General features: G+C 53.4%; 1 protein-coding gene across 17 annotated transcripts in view; it reads left to right on the top strand.

Annotated features, from left to right (window-relative positions):
• Window positions 1–174: 174 nt before the first annotated feature.
• Snapc4 (small nuclear RNA activating complex polypeptide 4) overlaps window positions 175–21,119 on the top strand; it is a 23,272-nt gene continuing 2,327 nt past the window's right edge. For 2 of the 17 annotated variants that reach the window (XM_078048707.1, XM_078048704.1), the window contains exons 1-23: window positions 195–317; window positions 1,966–2,171; window positions 2,536–2,600; window positions 3,832–3,999; window positions 4,146–4,271; window positions 4,787–4,865; window positions 5,322–5,403; window positions 6,327–6,431; window positions 6,508–6,580; window positions 7,161–7,325; window positions 9,259–9,406; window positions 9,609–9,715; window positions 9,878–9,972; window positions 12,286–12,380; window positions 13,430–13,509; window positions 13,761–14,237; window positions 14,839–15,033; window positions 15,158–15,407; window positions 15,755–15,825; window positions 16,336–16,446; window positions 17,198–17,225; window positions 17,834–19,440; window positions 20,312–20,435. In XM_078048707.1, coding sequence (XP_077904833.1) covers window positions 2,024–2,171; window positions 2,536–2,600; window positions 3,832–3,999; window positions 4,146–4,271; window positions 4,787–4,865; window positions 5,322–5,403; window positions 6,327–6,431; window positions 6,508–6,580; window positions 7,161–7,325; window positions 9,259–9,406; window positions 9,609–9,715; window positions 9,878–9,972; window positions 12,286–12,380; window positions 13,430–13,509; window positions 13,761–14,237; window positions 14,839–15,033; window positions 15,158–15,407; window positions 15,755–15,825; window positions 16,336–16,446; window positions 17,198–17,225; window positions 17,834–19,440; window positions 20,312–20,428 — 4,392 coding nt within the window. In that variant the 5' untranslated portion in view covers window positions 195–317; window positions 1,966–2,023 and the 3' untranslated portion in view covers window positions 20,429–20,435. Of the gene's footprint in view, window positions 318–1,965; window positions 2,172–2,535; window positions 2,601–3,831; window positions 4,000–4,145; window positions 4,272–4,786; window positions 4,866–5,321; window positions 5,404–6,326; window positions 6,432–6,507; window positions 6,581–7,160; window positions 7,326–9,258; window positions 9,407–9,608; window positions 9,716–9,877; window positions 9,973–12,285; window positions 12,381–13,429; window positions 13,510–13,760; window positions 14,238–14,838; window positions 15,034–15,157; window positions 15,408–15,754; window positions 15,826–16,335; window positions 16,447–17,197; window positions 17,226–17,833; window positions 19,441–20,311; window positions 20,436–21,119 lie in introns of those variants that run through there. The other 15 variants (XM_078048709.1, XM_078048718.1, XM_078048715.1 and 12 more) reach the window with 15 other exon arrangements.

Here is a 21,119-nt window from a genome sequence, read left to right as displayed (position 1 = left end):
CTGCCGGCCCCGCGGCTCTGCAGGCTGGACGTCTGGAGGCACGAAGTTGTGGACACGTAAAGAGGGGACTCGGGCCGGCGGGAAGCCCTCCATCCGGCCGTCACGCAAACCCCACGGGATACCAGGAACGAGCTCAGCGGGGTACTGCGCACCCCACACTTCCGCCAATCAGCCGCAGCCTTACCGTGGTGCTCCGCGCCGCCGGGGCGGGACTTCCGGTGCGCGGCGCTCCACTTGCGCGGCGCTCCACTTCCGCGACCGCAGGAAGCTTGGTATCTTCTTCGGTCGCTTGGGAGACCGTGCGGCCGTGAAGGCAGGTGAGGCGCAAGCAAGGGGAGGGCGGGCGGCGGGATCGGGGCCGCCCGGCGGAAGTCGCGCTGTCTTCAGGAGCGGACGGCCGAGTCCAGGAGGGGGCGGGGCGGCCCGGCGAGGCCGCGTGGGCGCCGAGCGCGCGTCGGCCTGGGACCGGCTGGCCTCCCCGGCCCCTCGCCCCGGCGCAGGGCCGAAGTGTCTCCAAGCCCGTGCTTCTGCGGCTTCCTGGGGTTTGTCAGTCCCGCCCCAAGGGGACTCGTGGCCCCGAGGAGCAGCTGGGGCTGAGTGGGCTGACCAGTGCCCGCCGTCTTCTGGGGTGTCTGTGAGGTTCTACGCTTTGAAGGGAGAGAGGACCAGACAGCTGGGAAGGCCGGTGGCTCCTGACGCAGGAACTTGTGTCCTCGACCTCCTTTCTGCTCGGCCTGAGCAGCGTGGGAGCTAGCGGGATGAGAAGTGGCGCTGTCTGTGCAGCACAAGTTGCCTTTCCCTTTTGGGCCGGGCTTCCAGAAGAACACTGCCTGGCCAGTGTGTGCTGCAGATCTGGTTGGCTTCTCGCTGAGTTGAATTCCAGGTTTAAATGAGGTGCCTTAGCAGAAGCGACTCAGCCAAAGGGCCCCCACTGGCACATACTCTCTTTTACTGCAGGGCAGGACCCTGTCAGTTCTCATCAGGGAGAAGCCGTGCCAAGGGCTGGGAAGGTTTTTCTCTTTGTTTTTGATTCTGGGTGTGTGCTTATGTTTTCTAGAATATTCTCTGCCAGTGTTGTATTCTCCCACCCTTCTCTCTTCCCAGCTTCCTTCTCCCTCCAGACTTTACTCACCAGTGTTCCCTGCACAGAAAAAGTTCCCTGTGCTTCAGCAGATAACTGGTTCAGTGTCAACACTATCACCTGCTATTCCAAGGCTGGAGATAGGGCAGGAAATGAGCAAAGCGTTGCCTCTGGGAGCCTGCTTTCCAGGCCTGTTAATGGCAGTAGCCTAGTTAACCTTGTTTCAGTGACCATTTGTTTAGTGCCTTATGTGCCCAGCCCTGCAGCTCTGGTCACAGGTTCATATTTCACGGGAGCTGAGCATCTGGTCTTAGGCTGCTGGTGACATGGCCCTGCACTTTCTATACTAGGTGACCTTTTTCCTTATGGTTGGACCTAGGAGCAGAAACCATGCAGGTAGTCTGGCCATCCCCTGCCAATACTGCTTCTAGCCTTAGCTGGCAGGGGGACATTGATAGGATGTTGGCCCCTGATAGAGCAAAGAGCAGGAGTTCTTGGGGGTGCAGAAAGTTGCAGCTCTGGGTTTCCCTAGGCTGGGCCTTCCCTCTGGGGAACCCAGGGCAGGATTCTGCCATCCCCAGTAAGTATGTGTCTGAAGAAGGATGGGTCCTGGCACTTTGATGGTTGTTTTGGGGTTTGATTTTTTTGTTTTTTTGTTTGTTTGGGTTTTTTTTGTTTTGTTTTGTTTTGTTTTGTTTTTGTTGTTGTTGTTTTTTTACCATGGATTTAACTCAGGGGCACTTAACCACTGAGACATATCTCTAGCCCCTGCCCCCCCACCTTTGTGTGTGTGTATTTTACTTAGATACAGGGTCTCACTGAGTTGCTTAGTGCCTCACTAAGTTACTGAGGCTGGCTTTGAACTTGTGATCTTCTTGATTCAGCTTCCTGAGCCGCTGGGATTACAAGTGTTGTTGGTTTTTTAACACCTCATAATGTATTATGGAGCAGGCAGAAGTCATGGATGTAGATGCTGAAAGGGAGAAAATAACAAAGGAGATAAAGGAGCTGGAAAGGATTTTGGATCCCAGCACCTCCAACATCCATGTGGAGGTTTCAGAATCAAGTCTTGATTCGGATTCCGATGCAGGTAAGCCTAGCCATCCTGGAGTGTGGCTGAAAGCATGTGCACCCTCCAGGTTCTTTTCAGCCTCATGCTGCATGACCAGGTCCTATTTCCTTCCCAGAATAGCCTCTGCCTTTTCCCCAGCCAGAGAGTTAATCCCAGTCCTTTGTTGCTAACTAGCCCATGGGCCTGCTGGTACCCCGTCTTTGCTCCCCTCTGGCCTTGGGCTCTAGGGCCCTCTGGGTAGGCATGCTGTCCTGGGAAGAGAGGGTGGGCCCAGAGCTGACTGTCGCATAGACATCCAGGATCTCTTCTATGGGCTCTCCCACAGTCCTCTAGAGGGACCACTTTCTGTTCCCATCATTTCCATCATCACCCTCCAGTACAGTGTATTTGTTTCCAACAGATTCACTGCCCAGTGAGGACTTGGAAGCTGTTGACCCCCCAATCCTGGTAACTGCTACTCACCCTTGTTTATTTTGCATTGTAAAATTAGTACATGTTATGAAAACAAAACATCAGAGAGTATTTGTTGTTTTTTTTTTTTTTTTTTTTTTTTTTTTTTTTTTTAAACAGTAAGAGGCAGAAAATAGTTTTTTTTTTTTTAAAGAGAGAATGAGAGAGGAGAGAGAGAGAGAATTTTTTTAATATTTATTTTTTAGTTCTCGGCGGACACAACATCTTTGTTGGTATGTGGTGCTGAGGATCGAACCCGGGCCGCACGCATGCCAGGCGAGCGCGCTACCGCTTGAGCCACATCCCCAGCCCTGAGTATTTGTTGTTAAAATTAAAAATTATCCCCAGAAACAGCCACTGTTAAAAGCTTAGTGGCTGTGCCTTCAGCCTTTTTCCTGAGCTGCTGGGATTACAAGTGTTGTTGGTTTTTAACACCTCATAATGTATTGTGGAGCAGGCAGAAGTCATAGATATAGATGCTGAAAGGGAGAAAATAACAAAGGAGATAAAATGCTAACTTTGTTTCTCTACATCATGCACCTGACTGCCCCCTCAGCTTGTCTACTTTGTCTTAGTTTACCAATCTGAATAATGGGATTGCTTGAGCAAAGATGAGCATCTAGAACAGCGCCTAGTAGGTTTGTCAGTTGTTATTAATCATTTTGTGTCTCATTTGGAGTTTTACTTTAGGAAATTATTGCAGTTTGCTTATTTTCTCAGGTTCATAGGTAAAGTCCTCTTGTATGTTTGAGGGATGTATTGGCCCTCCTCAGACAGAGGACACAGTCCTGAGGGCTTTGGACCATTGCCCCCTGGTGGGTGCATTGGTGTCTCCAGCTCTGGGCTGTGATGCTCTGCAGACAATTTCCTCCTCATAACCTGTAGCAGGTGGTAGAGAGAGAAGCAACATGAGCTAGCGTGAAGTTCAGTGTTCACAGGAACCTTTCTTTTAGTAATTGGAAGCTACTTATTTTCTCACAATGGCCCTACTTCAAACAATTGGATCTCCCTTTGTTGTGGATCAGGAATAGTGGTGGGGATTCCCACAGACATGCCCTGCCACTCACGTGAGTCACCTCTTGGGTCCACATTTGGTGATGTTGCACTGGAGTTGTCTCCATGTCCCAGGTGTCCAGTAGCTGGAATGTGGATTTGTGTCGAGGGCTGTGGGGAGGGGAAATACCTCTATATCTTATTTCTTCATTTCCTGTTTCTGGCTCCTAACTAGGAAGAAGAAAGGTGGGGTGAGGCCAGCAATGATGAGGAAGACCCCAAGGATAAAACCCTCCCTGAAGACCCTGAGACTTGTCTACAGCTGAACATGGTCTATCAGGAGGTCATCCAAGAGAAGCTGGCAGAGGTCAGCTTGCTTTTGGCCCAGAACAGGGAGCAACAGGTAGGGTTGCCCATGCATGCTGACCCCCCTGATCCTGAGAGTCTGCACAACGATGCTCCTAGGACAGGGTTTTGGTTGGTCTGCTCCCCAGCCACCTCCCCTGTTTATCCCCACATGGCCTGCAGTTGGCCTTGTTTATGTCCTAGGAGGAGATCCTATGGGATCTGGCTGGGTCCAGAGGCCCCAGGGTGAAGGACGGCAAGAGCCTTCCCCCAAACATGTACATCGGTCACTTCATGAAACCGTACTTCAAAGACAGGGTCACTGGAGTGGTGAGTGAGTGAGTGAGTGAGGCCCTGCTTCGTGTTGGCAGGGCTCAGCACCCTATGGGGAGGGGCTCTCATCTCCACAGTCTGCTGTGAGTGGTCTTAAGTTCCCTTTGGCCCTTCAGGATGATGTGATCCAACTTCCTCAAAACTTTGCTTTATCTTATGAAAGTCAAGGTCTTCTTCCTGAGTAGGCAAACCATCAGGGGCCTGTTTCCCTGAGGTGGCACCATGGGCAATTAGGAAGTCTTCCATGTGGAGGTCCCAGTGTTGGTCTTAGCAGGCCTGGGCTGCTTGTCAGCCCTCATGGAGTCACTGAGTCCCCCACTGTGCCAGTTGGCTCATACCCAGCTGTCAGCTCTGGCTGCAGAGGTCTAGTTTCTGGTCTGCATGTGAGCAGGCACATGAGCAGGCTGGGACGAAATGGCTTGAGTCCCAGCCTGGGCCCTGAAGGTGTGTGCTAGACCCTGCAGGTAAATGCAGCCTGGTCTGCCACATGGTGACACCATGCGCTCTGACAGGGGCCTCCTGCCAATGAAGAGACACGAGAGAAGGCTGCTCAGGGAATCAAGGCTTTCGAGGAGCTCCTGGTGACCAAGTGTAAGAGCCTAGCCCAGCCAGTCCTCTGAGTATGGGGACCCAGGAGGCCTTTCCCATGGCCCTGCCTCTCCTAGGCCTATTTGTCCTGTGGCCTTATGTGCTCCCTCAGGCTTTGAACACTGGAACTGGCCACTTGACCTCTTGCCTTTCTCTTGCTGGGAGGGTTCTTTTCAAAAAAACCTGTCACAGGGGCAGATGGGGACCACCCCAAACCCCACTAATCCTGCCCTGGCTGGAAATGGTCAGCCCTGTCAGACCTGCTGTGAACTTGGGGTAGGGCTCAGGTGAGGTCCTTTGCTAGACGAGGGGCTGGCATCTGGGTTGCATCTCACTGCTTGACTGGCATCCACAGAGCCTCAGCACAGCTTCCTCTGGAAGTGGGACCCGTAGTGATGCCCAGGGTTGCATTGGGTCCTGGGGAGTGTGTGAGACTGCCATGGTGTTGCTCCTCTGCAGGGAAGCACTGGGAGAAAGCTTTGCTCCGAAAATCAGTGGTGAGTGACCGCCTGCAGCGCCTGCTTCAGCCCAAGTTACTGAAGTAAGTGGGAAAGGCATAGGTCAGCACAGCTTTTCTTGCAGTGGGAAACCTGGGTAGCCATATGGGCTCGGCAACGTCCAGCATGCATGTTTTCTCCCTCTGCCACAGCCCTACCATCCCCAGAGAGATGCTGGTGCTTGAGCTTTACCCTCCTCTGGAGGAGATAGCCACAGACATTGCTGGCTCAGGCAGTTTCTTCTCTGGGCCTCTGTTTCCCTCATGCATGAAGCCTGCTCTCTAGGTCTGCTGGTGGGAGTGTTACATGGCCACAGGGTATCACAAAGTGCCACCTGGCTATGCATGCTCAAAGGGTGCTGCTGCTTTGATAATTAGGTTGGAGATACAAGTTCTTGCCAGAGCTGGGGCACCAGCAGATCCTCAGGCAATGCCAGAGGAGGAATCACAGGGTCTGATCCGGACTGACAGTCCCTTAGCCCCCCAGGTCCCCAGTGCCTGTATACACGTATTGCATGGAGGAGGGAGGATGGTGTCTTTTTGATGGAGCAGATGGCATTTGGCCCCAGGAGCCCTGGGCCAGACCAGGGGTTGCCGAGTGTTCACCAGCCCCCTCATGGATTGTATATGGTGAGGGTTTGTGGCAGCAACACACATCAAGTCCTTCTTGAGGTTGTGAGATAGCCAGTTCTTCCCTTCCTGGCCTGAATCAGGATGTCTGCAGCTGTCTGCATCTTGTACACCTAGGTTTACATTGGTCGTCCAGGCTCTGAGGCACTGGTAGCAGGTAGCTACCACCTGTTTCCACAAACACATGGCAGCTCTTGCCCTGGATGATACTGTTCTGACTGTAGGCACACCCCAAAGGGGGTGCACAGCTGAGGCAGGAGAAAGAACACTCCGAGAGCCAGTCCCTGGCCCCCAGGAGCATGGCACCATCCACAGCCTGCTTCCATTTTGCCTTTCAGGCTCGAGTACTTGCGCCAGAAGCAGAGCCGGGTCTCCAGTGAGTCAGAGCAGCAGGCCCTGGAGAAGCAGGTTAGGGAGGCAGAGAAAGAGATCCAGGACATCAAGTGAGCCAGGGCCTTCCAGGGCTCCGGGGAGAACCAGCAGGCCAGGTATGAACCTAACACCCTGTCCCTCCCTCAGCCAGCTTCCAGAGGAGGCCTTGCTGGGGAACAGGATGGACAACCATGATTGGGAGAAGATTTCCAATATCCACGTGAGTTGGACTCCGGCAGCTGGATGTGGGTCACATTTAGGTGGGCAGGCCACACTTTCCCTGGCCTCTTTTTTTTTTTTTTTTTTTTTTTTTTTTTTAAGAGAGTGAGAGGAGAGAGAGAGAGAGAGAGAGAGAGAGAGAGAGAGAATTTTTTAATATTTATTTTTTAGTTATTGGTAGACACAACATCTTTGTTGGTATGTGGTGCTGAGGATCGAACCCGGGCCGCACGCATGCCAGGCGAGCGCGCTACCGCTGAGCCACATCCCCAGCCCCATCCCTGGCCTCTTAACCCCTCAAGTCAAAGGCACATCTAGCAGTTGAGAGGAGCAAGCAGCTTCGTAGGCCCCTCGCCACTGGTGTGAGGCAGCTCTTCTAAGGTGGAAGTTTCTAAGGTTCCTAGTTTTGCATGTGAACCTATCTCTGCATTTTTCGCTGGGCAAGGCCTTGTGAGCTGGATAGATTCCACTTATTTCTGCCCACAGGAGTGGCTGACAGGCAAAGTAACAGCTCAGTCCAGTGCTGTGTCTGAGTATGCTTGGAGTTGGTAACCCCAAAAGACTCTTTCTTGTTGGCACAGTTTGAAGGAGGCCGCAGTGCAGAGGAGATCCGGAAGTTTTGGCAGAGCTCTGAGCATCCAAGCATCAATAAGCAGGAGTGGAGTGTCGAGGAGGTGGAGCAGCTGAGGGCCATCGCAGCTACGCATGGCCACCTGGAGTGGCACTTAGTTGCAGAGGAGCTGGGGGTAAGGAGCAAGACATGAATTCATTCCCACACCACGGCCCGATTGGCCTCCAAGGGCCTCAGCGCTCGGATCCTGCTGCAGGCCCTGACTGCAATCTCTGCCGCAGTGAGCACCTGTGCTCCAGGCTTTCTCCTCCGTCAGCCTTCTGTGGAGCTTATTTTGTTGGTATTTTCTAGTTTCTTTTGAGTTCTTAGACTGTTTTTCTGCTCTCCCAGGTGAGGTAGACAGCTGAAGAAAGGCCACAGTTCTGAGAGCAGCCTAGTGCAGAATGTCCTTTTTGTGGATTTCTAGAGAATCTTTAGTTTCAGTTCTTGTTGTTTCTTGGAACCCAGGTTTTTCTAGACTTTGGTTTTTCATTTTTAAATAATTCTCTGAAGTCCTCGCTGTGCTTGTTGTTCCGGTTATGTTTTTTGTTTATGATCCGGTAATGTGCTCTGAAAAATCTTATTTTGAAAAGTTATCACTTTTTAAAAAAATATTTTTAGTTGTAGATGAACATAATTTCATTTCATTTGTTTCTTTGTTTGTTTTTATGTGGTGCTGAGGATGGAACCAGTGCCTCACATGTGTGCAGCAGGTGCTCTGCCGCTGAGCCTCAGCTCTAGTGATCCCTTCAGAGCACATGGCTGTCGCAAACTAGCTAGACTTGCCAAAACCTGTGTGTTTGTGTGAGAGAGAAAGTGAGCCGTACCCCAGCCCTGCTGTCCACCTGCAGTCTTCCTTCCTCAGCCTCCTGAGTAGCCAGGATTTACAGGTATGCACCACTGTGCCTGCCCAAAATGTTTAAAAATTAAAAACATTTCTTGAATTGGGCACAATGGCTCATGCCTATAATCCCAGTGACTCAGGAGGCTGAGCAGGAGAATCACAATTTCAAGGCCAGCCTCAGCACCTTAGTGAGACCCTGTCTCAATTTAAAGAAGCAGAGTGGGATGGTGGGTGGTGCTGAGGATATAGCTCATTTGTAGAGCACCCCTGAGTATTTGATCCCCAGTACTCCTCCCACAAAAACAAAACAAACAAACAAACAAAAAAAAACGCATTTTCCACTCTGAGGGCCAATCAGGCAGGTTTGGGTCTGAGTGTCTTCCTTTCACTGGGTAGACAGCTGAAGAAAGGGCACAGTCTTGCCTCGGGCAGTGTGTACCCATGCACACAGCAGACCAGGTTTGGGAGGACAGTATTAGCAAGGCCCACATCAAGAAGGTTGGCTGTGCAGCAACCCAGCACAGAGGCATGCCAGCACGGCAGCGAGGGCACCTCTGGGCTCACACCTCACAGCAGCCTCAGAAGTGTTTGAGAGGAAAGCTCGGAAGCAGACCTCAGGGCTAAGCACTGCCATCCAGCCCCAGGAGTCCTCTGCTCAAGAGCTTGCTTTGAAGAAGAGGGTTCATATTATGGGAACCTGTCCATAGAAGGCCAGTTTCCCACCAGGAGATAAGCATCAGTTGTGTAGCTAAGGGTTTGTTTGCCAGATTCTCCCTCTTGGTGTCTGGAGCTGTGGATGCCACACCAAGCACCATCCCAGCAGTGTCCATCTTGGAAATCAAGAGCTAGAAGGTACCAGCAACAGGCTTATAGATCTGTGAGGCACAGGGTACCTTTACTCCTTCCAAGCTGGGTGCTCCCTTCCATCAAGTGTGGGAGTTGACAGAGTGGTTTAGGTATTGTTTGAAGTAGCCATTGACTCAGTATAAATGGTAGAGCCCTCTTCCAGGAGGCTGATGTTTTCCTGGTCCTGGGTAGCAAGTCTGGGTCGCTACCTAGGAGCTACCTGTAGGAGCTAGAAGAGGAGAATGCTTGTTCACAAAAGCACGTGCCCCATGGTGCTCAGGCCCACCTGTCCCAGAACACTCAAAAACCATTCTGGACATCCTTTCATGTGCAGGGCAAAGCCCAGTAACACCTCTGTGCTTTGTTTGGCCTTGGGAAGACCAGCCGCAGCGCCTTCCAGTGCCTGCAGAAATTCCAGCAGCACAACAAAGCCCTGAAGCGCAAGGAGTGGACAGAGGAGGAGGACCGCATGCTCACCCAGCTGGTGCAGGAGATGCGTGTTGGGAGCCACATTCCCTATCGCAGAAGTGAGTGTGCCATATGCCCTAATAGTCTGAGGCCCCACTAGGCAGGAAAGGGACTTGCTGGGGCAGTTCACCTCTGTGCTTGTGAGAGTTTGGAGGGAAAACAATGGCTGGTCGCCCCAAGTACTGCACAATGGGATTCTTAAGGCTCAGAGTGACTTCTGTGTGCCCAGGCCTCTCAGCCCCACAAACCCTCTATTCATAGTTGTCTACTACATGGAGGGCAGAGACTCCATGCAGCTGATTTATCGGTGGACCAAGAGCTTGGATCCCAGCCTGAAAAAGGGGTTCTGGGCCCCAGAGGAAGATGCTGTAAGTTTCTGAGCCTGAGGAAAGTTGTCTTCAGCGGAGTTCCCCTGGCTCTCCTGAGTGGTCGCTATGCTTGGCATTCGCATCTGAGCCTGACAGGCTCTGGATAGTCAGGTTACAGCTATAACCAGAAGGTAACATTTGTCTGCCTTTCCCTTCCTATAGAAATTGCTTCAAGCTGTTGCCAAATATGGGGAGCAGGATTGGTTTAAAATCCGGGAAGAGGTGCCAGGTAGGAGCGATGCCCAGTGCAGAGATAGGTGAGTTGCATAGCACCCAGGTGAGGAAGGGCTTGTTTGGGTCACTCTCCTTGGGCTACAGGGCAGGCCAGATGGCTGACCCAGAAATGCTATGCTGTCAATGAGGGTGAGGCCTAAGAATCTCTGCATACCAGGATAAGCTTTGCTTTTTTTTTTTTTCTTTTCTTTTTTTTTTTTTTTTTTGTGCTGGGGCTCTCTATCACTGAGCAACACCCTCAGCCCTTTTTGTTTTTTTATTTTGAGACAGGGTCTCACTAAATAGCTGAGGCAGGTCTCAAATTTGCAATTCTCCTGCCTCCACTGCCTGAGTCACTGGGATTATAGGTGTGCCCTGGCATGGATAAAATATTTTTTTACAACCCAGACTTAGAAGACATTTGTACTACTGGTCAACCAGGAGTACGATGCTGGCTTCACGTGGCAGCTCTTGGTTGCTAGATCTCCTGCCCCAGAAAGCAGGTGGGCAAGGCTCCAGGCAGCTACTGCAGCCTGCTCCTTTCTTCCCTCATCTGTTTAGTAGCTCATTGAGATGTAGTTCCTGTACCTCACAACTCACTCTTTTGAAGTGTGGAGGCCAGCAGTCTTTATTGTACTCATTGAGCTATGTGGCACCACCACAGGACTTTTGACAGTCTCATCACTCCAGCAGCCTCAGTGACAACACTGAGCCTGGGTCAGGAAACAGGCACAGCTCCAAAGAATGCTCACAGGTGGCCGATAAACACATGAAAAGAAGACATCATCACTAGTCATCACCAAAGCAGTCGGAACCATAATGAGATACCACTTCACACCCAGTAGGGTGAACGTTATTTTTTATTTTTTTTTTAAAGAAAGGTGGGTGTGGTGGCATTCAACCTGTAATCCCAGCTAATAGGGAGACTGAGGTAGGAGGACAGTGAGTTAAGGCAAACCTCAGCAACTTAGCAACTACCGTGTCTCAAAATAAAAAATTTAAAAAGGGCTGAGGATTAGTTCAGAGAAGGAGAAAAAAAAAAAGTACTGGTGAAGATGCAGAAGAGTTGGAGCCCTTGGGTCTGGTGGGGACTTGGGGTGGTGCAAAACCCGGCAGCTCCTCCATGGTGAGCAGGGTTCTACCCTGTTCAGTCAGCTTTTTTGCTGTAGTGACTAAAAAACCCAATCAAAACAAGTTTATTTGGGAGCTCACAGTTTCAGAGGTCTCTGTCCATAGAGAGCTTGCTCCATTCCTCAGGGCTCTAGGTAAGGCAGAACATTGTGACAGAAGAGTACAGTGGAGGAAGGTGGCTCGTGTGATGACCAGATAGCAGAAACTCCACTTACCAGATACAAAATAGATACCCCAAAGGCCACACTCCCAGGGACCCACCTCCCGCAGCCCTACCTATCCACCTCCAGCCCCTACTCAGTTTATCCCATCAGGGATTGATTCAGTGATTGGGTTAAGACTCATAACCGAATCATTTCCTTCTAAACCCTTTTAAACCTTGCATTGTCTCACACATAAGCTTTTGGGGAACACCTCACATCCAAACCATAACATACCCAAACTAATGAATAGATACAAAACATCAGTAGATTTTAAAACATTTTGTTGTAGATGGACATAATACCTTTATTTTATTTATTTATTTTTATGTGGTCCTAAGGATTAAACCCAGTGCCTCACATGTGTTAGGCGAGCTCTCCACCAGTGAGCTTCAAATCCAGCACCCACAAATGTCAATTTCTTTTGGCCATATCCTGAGGGTGGAATTGCCGGATCAAGTAGTAACTGTTCAGCCTTTTGAGGAACTGCCATACTATTTTTAAAATGTGTCCCCAGCGCAGCTTGGGGTCTAGTAGTCCACATCCACACCAGCTCTTGTTTCTCTGATGGTAGCCATCCTAGGGGTGTGAAGTACTGCCTCCCTGGCCTGGGTTTGCGTTTTTCTGATGGCTAGCTCTCTGAGACATCTTTGCATGATGTCTCTGGGCTGGATATACACATGTATATATGCACTTATCTTTGTTGAAATCTTTTGCCCATCTTTAAAATTAGTTGTCTTTGTGTTATTGACTTATAAGAGTTCTTCACGTAATCCAAATAGAAGCCCCTTATCAGATACGTGATTTGCAGATAATCTCCCGATCTGTGGCTTATCTTTCTGCTTTCTTTGAAGTAGAAAGTTATTAAATGTTGATAAATTTGTTTATGTTTTTCTTGTGCTTTGGTGTTATGTCTAAGAAATCGTTACAGAAGCTGGACAGCTATGAAAAGTATCTTCTAAATTGTGGAAAGTATTTTCTAAAGGGGGCATCTAAATTGTCCCTTTGTTTCCATGTCCCTTTCAGATATCTCAGAAGATTACATTTTAGTTTGAAAAAGGGGAGATGGAATGAAAAAGAAGAGGAGCAGTTAATCGAATTAATAGAAAAATACGGTGTTGGTGAGTTGTGGAGGTGTTCACTCCTCTAGATCCTGCCAGCCTGGAGCTCATGGTGAAGGCTTGCAGATCCTATAGGCCTATGGCTCACTGCTACCTGAGATTAGCTCTCTGGCCTCATTTCTCACTGTCTTGACAATGGTGGTGGCCTCTCCCATTACAAATTTGGGGGTTTTTTGTTGTGTTGTGTTGGTTTGGGTGCTGGGGATGGAAACCCCTCATGCCTGCTAGGCAAGCCCTTAGCCACAGAGCCACATTTTGGCTCCCCTTTATGAGTTACTGCATATTCACTACAGGAAATCTAGAAGTAGAATAAGACAGCCACCCTGGCCCGAGGCACTGCCGTTACCGTGTGCCCAGCACCACTTGCCCTGTGCAGCTGCTACTCAGCCCTTGCCTGGTCTTGTGACCTGCTGCTTAGCTCACTGTGGCAATTGCACTTACCACTCTCCTGCCTTCAGTGGCTACGTTGTATTTCCCTGGAGTGTAGAACATACCTTATTTAATCAGCCTTTTCCTGACAGATACTTAAATTCTTACTACTACTTTTGTGATTTTTAGCTAAATCTTCACGTTTGTAATATCTCCTCAGAGTTATCCTAGTTAAGGAATTGCTAGGCTTAAGGACATCCAAACACAAAGACTCTTGTCACCTGTTGTCATACTGCCCAATTAAAGCGGCTCCTGGTTTCCCTCCCACCCAGTACTACCTGGAAGGGGGCATAAATCCCTGGAATGTCCAGTGTGCATGGAGCCTGATTATAGCAGATTGTGGGAGACCCACGTTTAGAATGTGTGGGTGACTTTTCCTTCTTGGTTGCATGTTTGCCAGTACTTCCCTGATCACCCCAAGACTCGGGTGCTGCCAAACTGCAGGTGCACCAACATAAGTGACGTCTGCTCCTTGCCAAGCCTAGGAAACTGTGCAGGAAGCCCTTCCCCAGGAGCCCAGGCTCAGCTCCTGCAGGCAGCAAGCCCTCTTTCCAAGCTGATGAGTGTGTCCTTGGAGAGAATCAAGATGAAGCTGTTTCCATGTGGTTTTGCTTTTGTAGGTCACTGGGCGAAAATAGCTTCTGAACTACCCCATCGCTCAGGCTCCCAGTGTCTGAGCAAGTGGAAGGTCATTGCTGGGGTAAGACATCTATTTGTTTGGGGAGCTTTCCTGAAAGTCAGACAGAAGGCCCCATCACCTGGAATACCTGGGGGAGGGGAGCGGAGGGGCCTTCAGTTTCTGGCCCTGGCATTGGGTTGTCTCCAGGCCAGGGGCAGAGGGAGACCAGCCTGGTCAGCAGCTGCTTTCTACCCCTTGAGGTGTTCCTGTTTGGGGGCCTGCCTTCAAACCTGGGCAGCAGAGGCCTCCAAGTGACCCTTTCCTCCACTTAGAAGAAGAAGAGTCTCCGGAGGAGGCGACGGCGGCCCTGTCGCAGAGTCCGCTGGAGCTCCGATAGCAGCAGCAGCTGTAGCACTGGAGGTGGCAGCAGCAGTAGCAGCAGTAGCAGCAGCAGCGAGGACCCAGAGACAGAGCTAGAGGAACCCCAGAAGGGCCTCAGAGGACCACTGTCCCCAAAGTACACGGTGCCAGACATGAACCTGTGGGTCCCTGCCAGGCAGAACACCAGCCAGCTGCAGAGGGGAGAGGCTGGGGGCTGCTCAGGACACCCTGCTGCCTTCACTGGCCCTTCCAAGGAATCTGATGCTACTCAAGGTTGCAGTAGGGAAGCTTCCAGCACAGCCTTGGCTCCTCAGGAATTGAACCAGAGAGAGGCCCCTACCGGGATCCACAGCCCCATCCCGAGAGGTGTCCAAGACCCACACTTGGCAGACCATCACCCAGCAAGCCTGGAGGAGCCAGCCTCTGAGGTGGGTTCCAGGCCCCTAGGTGCACCCCTGGATGTATGCAAGGGGAGAAGTGGGTGCCCTGTACTCTTGGTGGCCACTGAGGCTGGTGTTCAGTGACACTGTGGCAGCCTGGTCTGTGGCCTAGCCACCAGCCATGTTCCTTTATTGTGCACTAGAAAGTTCTTTTTTGGGCTGATGTTAGAATTGCCCATGTTCAGCAGCCTTTGTAGAGAATAGCAGCCTCCAGTGTTCCCAGCTCTGCTTCAGAAGCCCAGGGGAGACCTGCTTCAGGGCCATGGCTGAGTGGGCACTTGGACTAGGAGGCATTTGTGAAACTTTACATCCAAGTCAGGGGACGGGGAGGAGCCATTTTCCCCCATCTATGTGACATCTCCTGTGCAGGCTGGCCCAGCTCGTCACGTACATGGACTTGTTGTCCTCTGTTTTAAAAGACTTGGGGCACTGGGTACAGAGCAGTGGTGTCTGTGGGGGAGGCAGTGGTGCCCCAGCTGCCCCTGGGTGGAGCACAGCCCACAGCAACACCCTCACCTCGAGGGCCCTTTCTGACAGCCTCTCTCCTGGGAGCCAGGCCTGCCTGAGGGCTGCACGTGTCTTGTGGCAGACCTTCCCAGCATGGAGTGGCGCCCATGGCCTGCAGGCTAGGCTCTGGCCCAGGGAAGTCCATAGCAGCACAGGCTTCAGGCCCTCACATCCAGCCTCCTCTCCTGGTCAGGGTGGACAGCATCTGCTGAAAGTACCCCTGGTGACAGTGCAGAAGGTGCTGAGGACCAGTATGGCCGTCCAGAACCGCACACTGGTGAGGGCCCAAAGCACTTACATCCTGGTATGAGTGGTCTCTTTCTTGTCTGTGACCATACATTGAGGGAGTTGGGGATACTGTGGCCCTATTGGCCAGGGGCCCAGGTGCCGCCTTCCTGCAGAAGGAGAGGCTGAGGCAGCCATCCCCACCTGACTCACCCCCAGGGCCTGGCCCTGGTGACGGCATGGCTGGGCCTTACCTATGGCAGCTGAGGCATGGAACCTTCCAGAATGGACAGCAGCACCGGAGACATAATCTGCACCGGAGGCTCCTCGAGCGTAGGCTTCTGTTGGCTGTGACACCATGGGTGGGTGATATCGCCCTGCCCTGCGCACAGGTCCCCCCCAGGCCTGCAGCTGTGCACACTAGAGGTACTACCCATGTACTGGGAGCCTCCTGGGGGGCTGAGGGTGGAGACAGGGTGCTGGTGGTCTATCAGGAGTCTGAGAAATGGGCCATGCCTGGGGTCAGGCTGCTGGGAGGGGCAGAGGCAACTGTCCCCACAGGTTTGAGGAAACAGGGCCAGCCTTCCTTCTGCCCTTGCTGGTCTTCCTGCTATGTGAAGGGATAGCTGTGTGGGGTTCTTTGGGTAGTGGGAGGGCTTCTGTCCCTTGGTGCCTGTGTGGGACAGGGTTCTGGCTTCTCCTTGCCCCTGCCTGTACCACCTTGAGAGATCTCGGACTTGGTAGCTAGAGCTGTTTCCCTTGTGTGCCCTCAGCTAACACCATCAGAATGCAGTTAGAGCCCGCCCAGCTGGCCAGCACTCCAGTGTTCACGCTGCTGATTCAGGTGAGCCACCTGAGCAGGAGGCTGTTGGCTTTCTTCTTTTGGTGGAGACTTGTAGTTTGCCAGGGGTTTACTTCTTGAAGTCTCGTTATCTAAAGTTCCAGTCCTTAGAAACAGTCCTCTGGGGTCTACAGCTTTCAGCAGATAAATATGGAAGGGGCAGCTGGTCATTCCATTTAACCCCTTGTGTAAAATGGGGATAGGCACCAGAACTCCAGGTCTAAGTGGAGGATGAGTGAGAGGGAGGAGGCCTGGTGCACACTCAAAGACTAACCAGAAGGAAGGGAAGGCAGCCTTGGACTGGGGCAGCCCGAGAACCTAAGTCTAATCTGAGGGGACCCGAAGCTCTGGTGGCCTCCCGCTGGCTCCAGCCAAACCTTGGGCTGTGAATCTGATCCTGAGGGCAGCCTCGTGGAGACCACAGTCGGAGCCGTGCCCCTCCTACTAATAACTTAGGCACTTGAACCCTATGGGGCTGGGGAGGGGACGTGCCCTTACGCCAGTGTCCCTCAGCTGTTGCAGATCGACACTGCTGGCTGCCTGGATGTTGTTCGTGAGAGGAAGACTCAGCCACCCACATCACTCCAGTCTGGCACCCAGGGCCTGCCGCCACATCTTCTGCAGGTAGCAGCCTCAGGGTCCAGTTCCCTTGGAGGAGTGGGGCCCACCTCCCAGAGCAGCCTTCCCTGCTGTGCTCCTCCAGGGAGGGAGATCTATGCATGCCCACAGTGAGGGTCTGAGCCCAGACAGGCTTCTTGGCGAGTCCCAGGCAGGTGCAAACGGGATGACACCGAGGCATGCCAGGTTGTGGACCTTGTGCCTCTCCCAGGACACCACCTGTCCCAGGCAGAGGTTGGGAGCTGCAGGCACCTCATACTTCAGAAACTAAACACTCAGGCTTGGGCTGGGAATGTGGCTCAGGCGGTAGCGCGCTCCTCTGGCATGCGTGCGGCCAGGGTTCGATCCTCAGCACCACATACAAACAAAGATGTTGTGTCTGCCGAAAACTAAAAAATAAATATTAAAAAAAAATAAATAAATAAACACTCAGGCTTAGCAGGAGACCTGGCCCTGGAGCTGTCTCCTGGGGAGGCTGGGAACCACAAAATAGTATCACTAGTCTGAGTATCAAATACAACTTCATGGTCTCCACAGGCCACAAACCCCACGCTGCGTCAACCACCAGATGAGCTCTGGCAGGGGTACCTGCTCCTGGAGCTCACAGCATCAGGCTTTTAGCCATTGTCATGGCCCCTGAGCTCTGTTCAGAGCTGGGCTTAGGCTCTAAAAAGTGTCAAAGGTTGGTCTGGGTGGGGATAAGTGATCTGAACCCAGCGAGGACATCCTACAGGCTGACTGTCTCTTTCCTTTTCAGGCTCCCTCCTGTGCCCAGAGCACCCCAGGTACCACCTCCACACTTCTCTCTGTCTTGGTGGGAAAGGCAGCATCTGCCACACTGGTGCCACAGCTCCAAGCACCACAGCCTGTGGCCCTGTTGGTGGGTGTCTGTTGAATCCCACCCGGGGCCAAGAGCTGGCTGGGCAAGCCCAGGGCTGCTGGAGTTCTTGCCTGCCTGCCCTGAGGCAGCCCAGGCATAGAATCAGGAGGCCAGAGGTTGCCTCTAGCAAAGGCTGTTCCTAATGGTAGTCACCAGTCACCCATGCCAGCAGAACCTGGTTCTGGACCTGTCCTGGGACCTTGAGGGGACAGTGCTTTGTCACAGGAGGGGGAACAGTGGGCCAAATAGCCCTGGTCTGGAAGATTCTTAGGGTTTAGGCTGGTCTCAGGCCATTCATTATTAAGCAGGCTGGGCTGCCTGTACTGTGGTCAGAGCATTGGAGTTTGGGGGTCTATGAGGTGAAAGATCTGGCGGTAAGCAGCTGAAGCCCTTGGTCTAGAACCTGACTCCCATCCCTTTTGTGAAACGGCTGCCCATTGCAGGGGCCTTTTGATGTCCCTAGGTCCAGTGCCTGGGGTTCCCCATCAACTGTGGATGTCTGTTCCTCTACAGGATGCCCCTTCCCAAATGTGCCAACCCGGAATGCTACAAAGAGTGCCAGCCACAGAGGGAGCACAGGACAGGAGTCCTGCCAGGCCAACTCCACTTCACCCCAAGCGCCTGTGGCGGCCCCACGCGGTTCCCGACCCAAGCCTAAGACTGTATCAGAGCTGCTTCGGGAGAAGCGGCTCCGTGAGGCTCGTGCCAGGAGGGCCACCCAGGGCCCAGCTCTTCCTCCCCAGCTACTGGTCTCCCCTGTGACCCTTGGGCCCCCTGTGCTGCCAGCCCCTCAGCCTCAGGGTTCCCCAGCCACAGGTTCTGTCTCCAGTACAGACTGCTTTGGGCCTGGGGCCCTCATGGCAGCCAGTGCATGCCCGTCTGGCTGTTGGCAGGAGACTGGGGTTTCAGCCAAGGATGAGGGACTCCCTACCCTACAAGCCTTGCCTCTCAGTCCTGCCCCAAGCCCTGGCCAGGTCCCCGTGGGCTGTCCTCTGAGCATTCTGGGACAGTCTCAGGCCCCTACCACATCCCGGAAACAGGGCCTACCTGAGGTTCTGCCATTTTTCCCCGCAGCCCCCAGCCCCACTCAACTGCCCATGCAGCCCCTCAACCTGACGCCTGCTCTGGGCACACACAGAAGTGGGACCCCCCTGGCAGCCAGCATCCCCTTGCCTGTCACCTGGGTGCTCACAGCCCAGGGGCTGCTGCCTATGCCAGTACCAGCAGTGGTGGGCCTCCCTGGTCCCGCAGGGCTACCTGCGAAGTTCCCACCACCCTGCTGTGAGGCTCCTGCTTGCCCCTCACAGCCCCAGGCCAGTGTGGACACAGAGCCAGCCCCCTCTTCCAGGACTGACACCTCAGCTCCCCCAACTTGCCCCCCATCCCAGAGTCCTCTAGAAGTAGGTGGTAATGTTCCTGGCGCTCTTGGAGAGGCCCAGGTGGTCAAGGAGGCTACAGTGCCAAGGACATCTTCCCAGACCAACTGCCCTGAAGCAGAACCCTCCCGGCCCAGCCAGCTCTCTGCTTCTGTTGGCACTGGTCCCACAAATGGCTCAGGAGGGACACTGGAGCCTGGGGGGCCTCTGGGTCTAGAGAAGCCACAATTGTCTGGGTCCGAGAAGGGAGTCTTGGATCTGAGCCTGCTCTCCCTGGAGAGTGAGGCAGCCACACGGCAGTGGCTGAGGGGACAGCAAGGGGTTCATGTGCCCCCACTGGGGAACAGGCTACCCTACCAGCCCCCTACCCTGTCCAGCCTACGAGCACTGTCCAACCTCCTGCTCCACAAGAAGGCCTTGGAGCACAAGGCCTCTTCCCTAGTGGCCAGTGGGGCAGCTGGGACGCTGCAGGCCTCGTTGGAGCTGGTGCGGAGGCAGCTGCAGGACAACCCAGCCTACCTTTTGCTGAAGGCACGGTTCCTGGCAGCCTTCACACTGCCTGCTCTCCTGGCCACCCTGGCCCCCCATGGCATCCGTACCACCCTGTCAGTGGCCACAAGAGCCAGCTCTGAGAGTGAGGATGAGGACCTCCTGAGTGAGCTGGACCTTGAGGACAGGGACAACCGGTTAGGCTGTGCGCCCAGTAGAACACAGACAAGGCCAGCAACCACAGTCCCGATCCAGGTAAGGGTGCCAGGCCCAACTGCACTTTCCTGCCTACATGTCCTTCCTGCCTGGAGTGGCAAGTTGGGGCTGATGAAGTGGCACAGGGATACTGGCTGCACATCCCACAGGAGGAAAAAGCTGGCCCACGCTGCAGAAACTCCGTCCTGCCACTCAGGGTCCCCCCCCCCAAATGCTGGGTGGGTGTTGGGAAGAGCTCGTGGTAGCTGAGCTGGGCAGCTCTGAGCTCTGCCCACCACAGGCACACACCTGACCCAGGGCTTCTGCTCAGGATGTTTTCTCATCTATGTTAGCAATACTTTTCTTTCTTGTCCCACCAGAACCTTGGAACAAAATGTTGGGGACATTGTTGTGTCCTCCTGGCTGCCCCTAGGGAGCCACAGACACCAAAACCCCTGCCCCTGTTGCCAGGTGTCAGACCTTTGTGCCTGCCCAGGGTGGGCTTCAGCCTTGCAGGGGTACCTGTGGGCAGCAGCCTCCAGTGATGCCCTCCCCTTCCCCCTGAGGTGGTCGTTGTTCCCTTCCCAGGGGGCCAAGCTCTGTTCCTCTGCACTGTCCCTGCTGGCCCTTGCCTCAGAGCAGAAGGCTGGCCATGAAGGGTTTCCTGAAAGTGGGTTGGTGATGCCTTTGTGAGGGAGAAAGCCCCCTGTGGGTTCCAGGAAGGCCTGTTCAGCCCCTCCCTGGCTCAGCTCCTGCTGCCCTGACTGGGTTCACAGTGTGCCCTGAGTGAGGACAGATCCAAGAAACTGGCCTGTTCTGTTTGGGTCAGGACTGGCTAGTGCTTTCCCCTCAAGGTCCTTCTCCATGCCCCCATCCACTGCCCATTGTGGGGGGTCACTCTTATTTGTCCTTGCCTGGGCTCTTATTTCAGGGAGCTCTGGTTTCTAACGAGGGTGCTGTTCCCTCCCACTCGGATACCTCTGATGACCTTGATGTGCTCAGGACCAGGCATGGCCGGCATGCCCGGAAGCAGAAGCCCCTGCTGTGAGCAGCAGGTGAGTCCCAGGCTCTGCAACCAGGAGAGCTGGGTGCCTCCTCTGTTGGGGAGCACCAAAGCTGAAGCCGGGTGTGAGCGTCCACAGGCTGTTTGTGTGTATGGGCCTGGTAGGAACAGGGCCAAGTCACACAGGCTCTCTATCCTCCCACCTATCCACCCTATGTGCTTCAAGGCCTCTGACAGCTGTCCCCTCTGCCCATAGGATTACAAGGCTCCTCTCTCCCCTTGCTGAGTCTCCACTCCTTGGGAATGCTCTCCATCCGTCCTGGTGTCACTGATTATGTCATCTGCCACACGCTACCTGTGTAGTTATGGTCTACCCATGGCCTTGAGCCCATAAGAGCACTTTGCTTTTGCTCTGTCCCTTGTCCTGGACAGCAAGTGCCTTATAGGCCCTGGTATGTTTGGTTTGAGAAGAAGGAGTCAGGTCAGCCCACCCAGAGGCAAGAGCAGTTGCTTTGACCACCGGACAGGTCCTGGAGCTGGCAGGAGTGGCAGGATGATGTGGGGGGAGGGTGGCGGTGTCCTGGTGTTCCAGCTGGCCTTCTGTGCATCCGACCCTGGGTTCCAGTGCCTTTCCCCATGTGGCACAGTGACGCCGGCTGTACTGTCTGGGGTCTGGCTGCATGTACTGGGCCCTCCTGGAGTCGAGTGCCCCCCACCATCAGTGTGCTCATGTGTT

Source organism: Ictidomys tridecemlineatus, chromosome 4 (genome assembly GCF_052094955.1).
Source record: "Ictidomys tridecemlineatus isolate mIctTri1 chromosome 4, mIctTri1.hap1, whole genome shotgun sequence".
In the NCBI taxonomy this organism is placed as follows: Eukaryota; Metazoa; Chordata; class Mammalia; order Rodentia; family Sciuridae; genus Ictidomys; species Ictidomys tridecemlineatus.
Note: the sequence above shows the minus strand (reverse complement) of the source record. Positions and strands in the feature narration are given on the sequence as shown.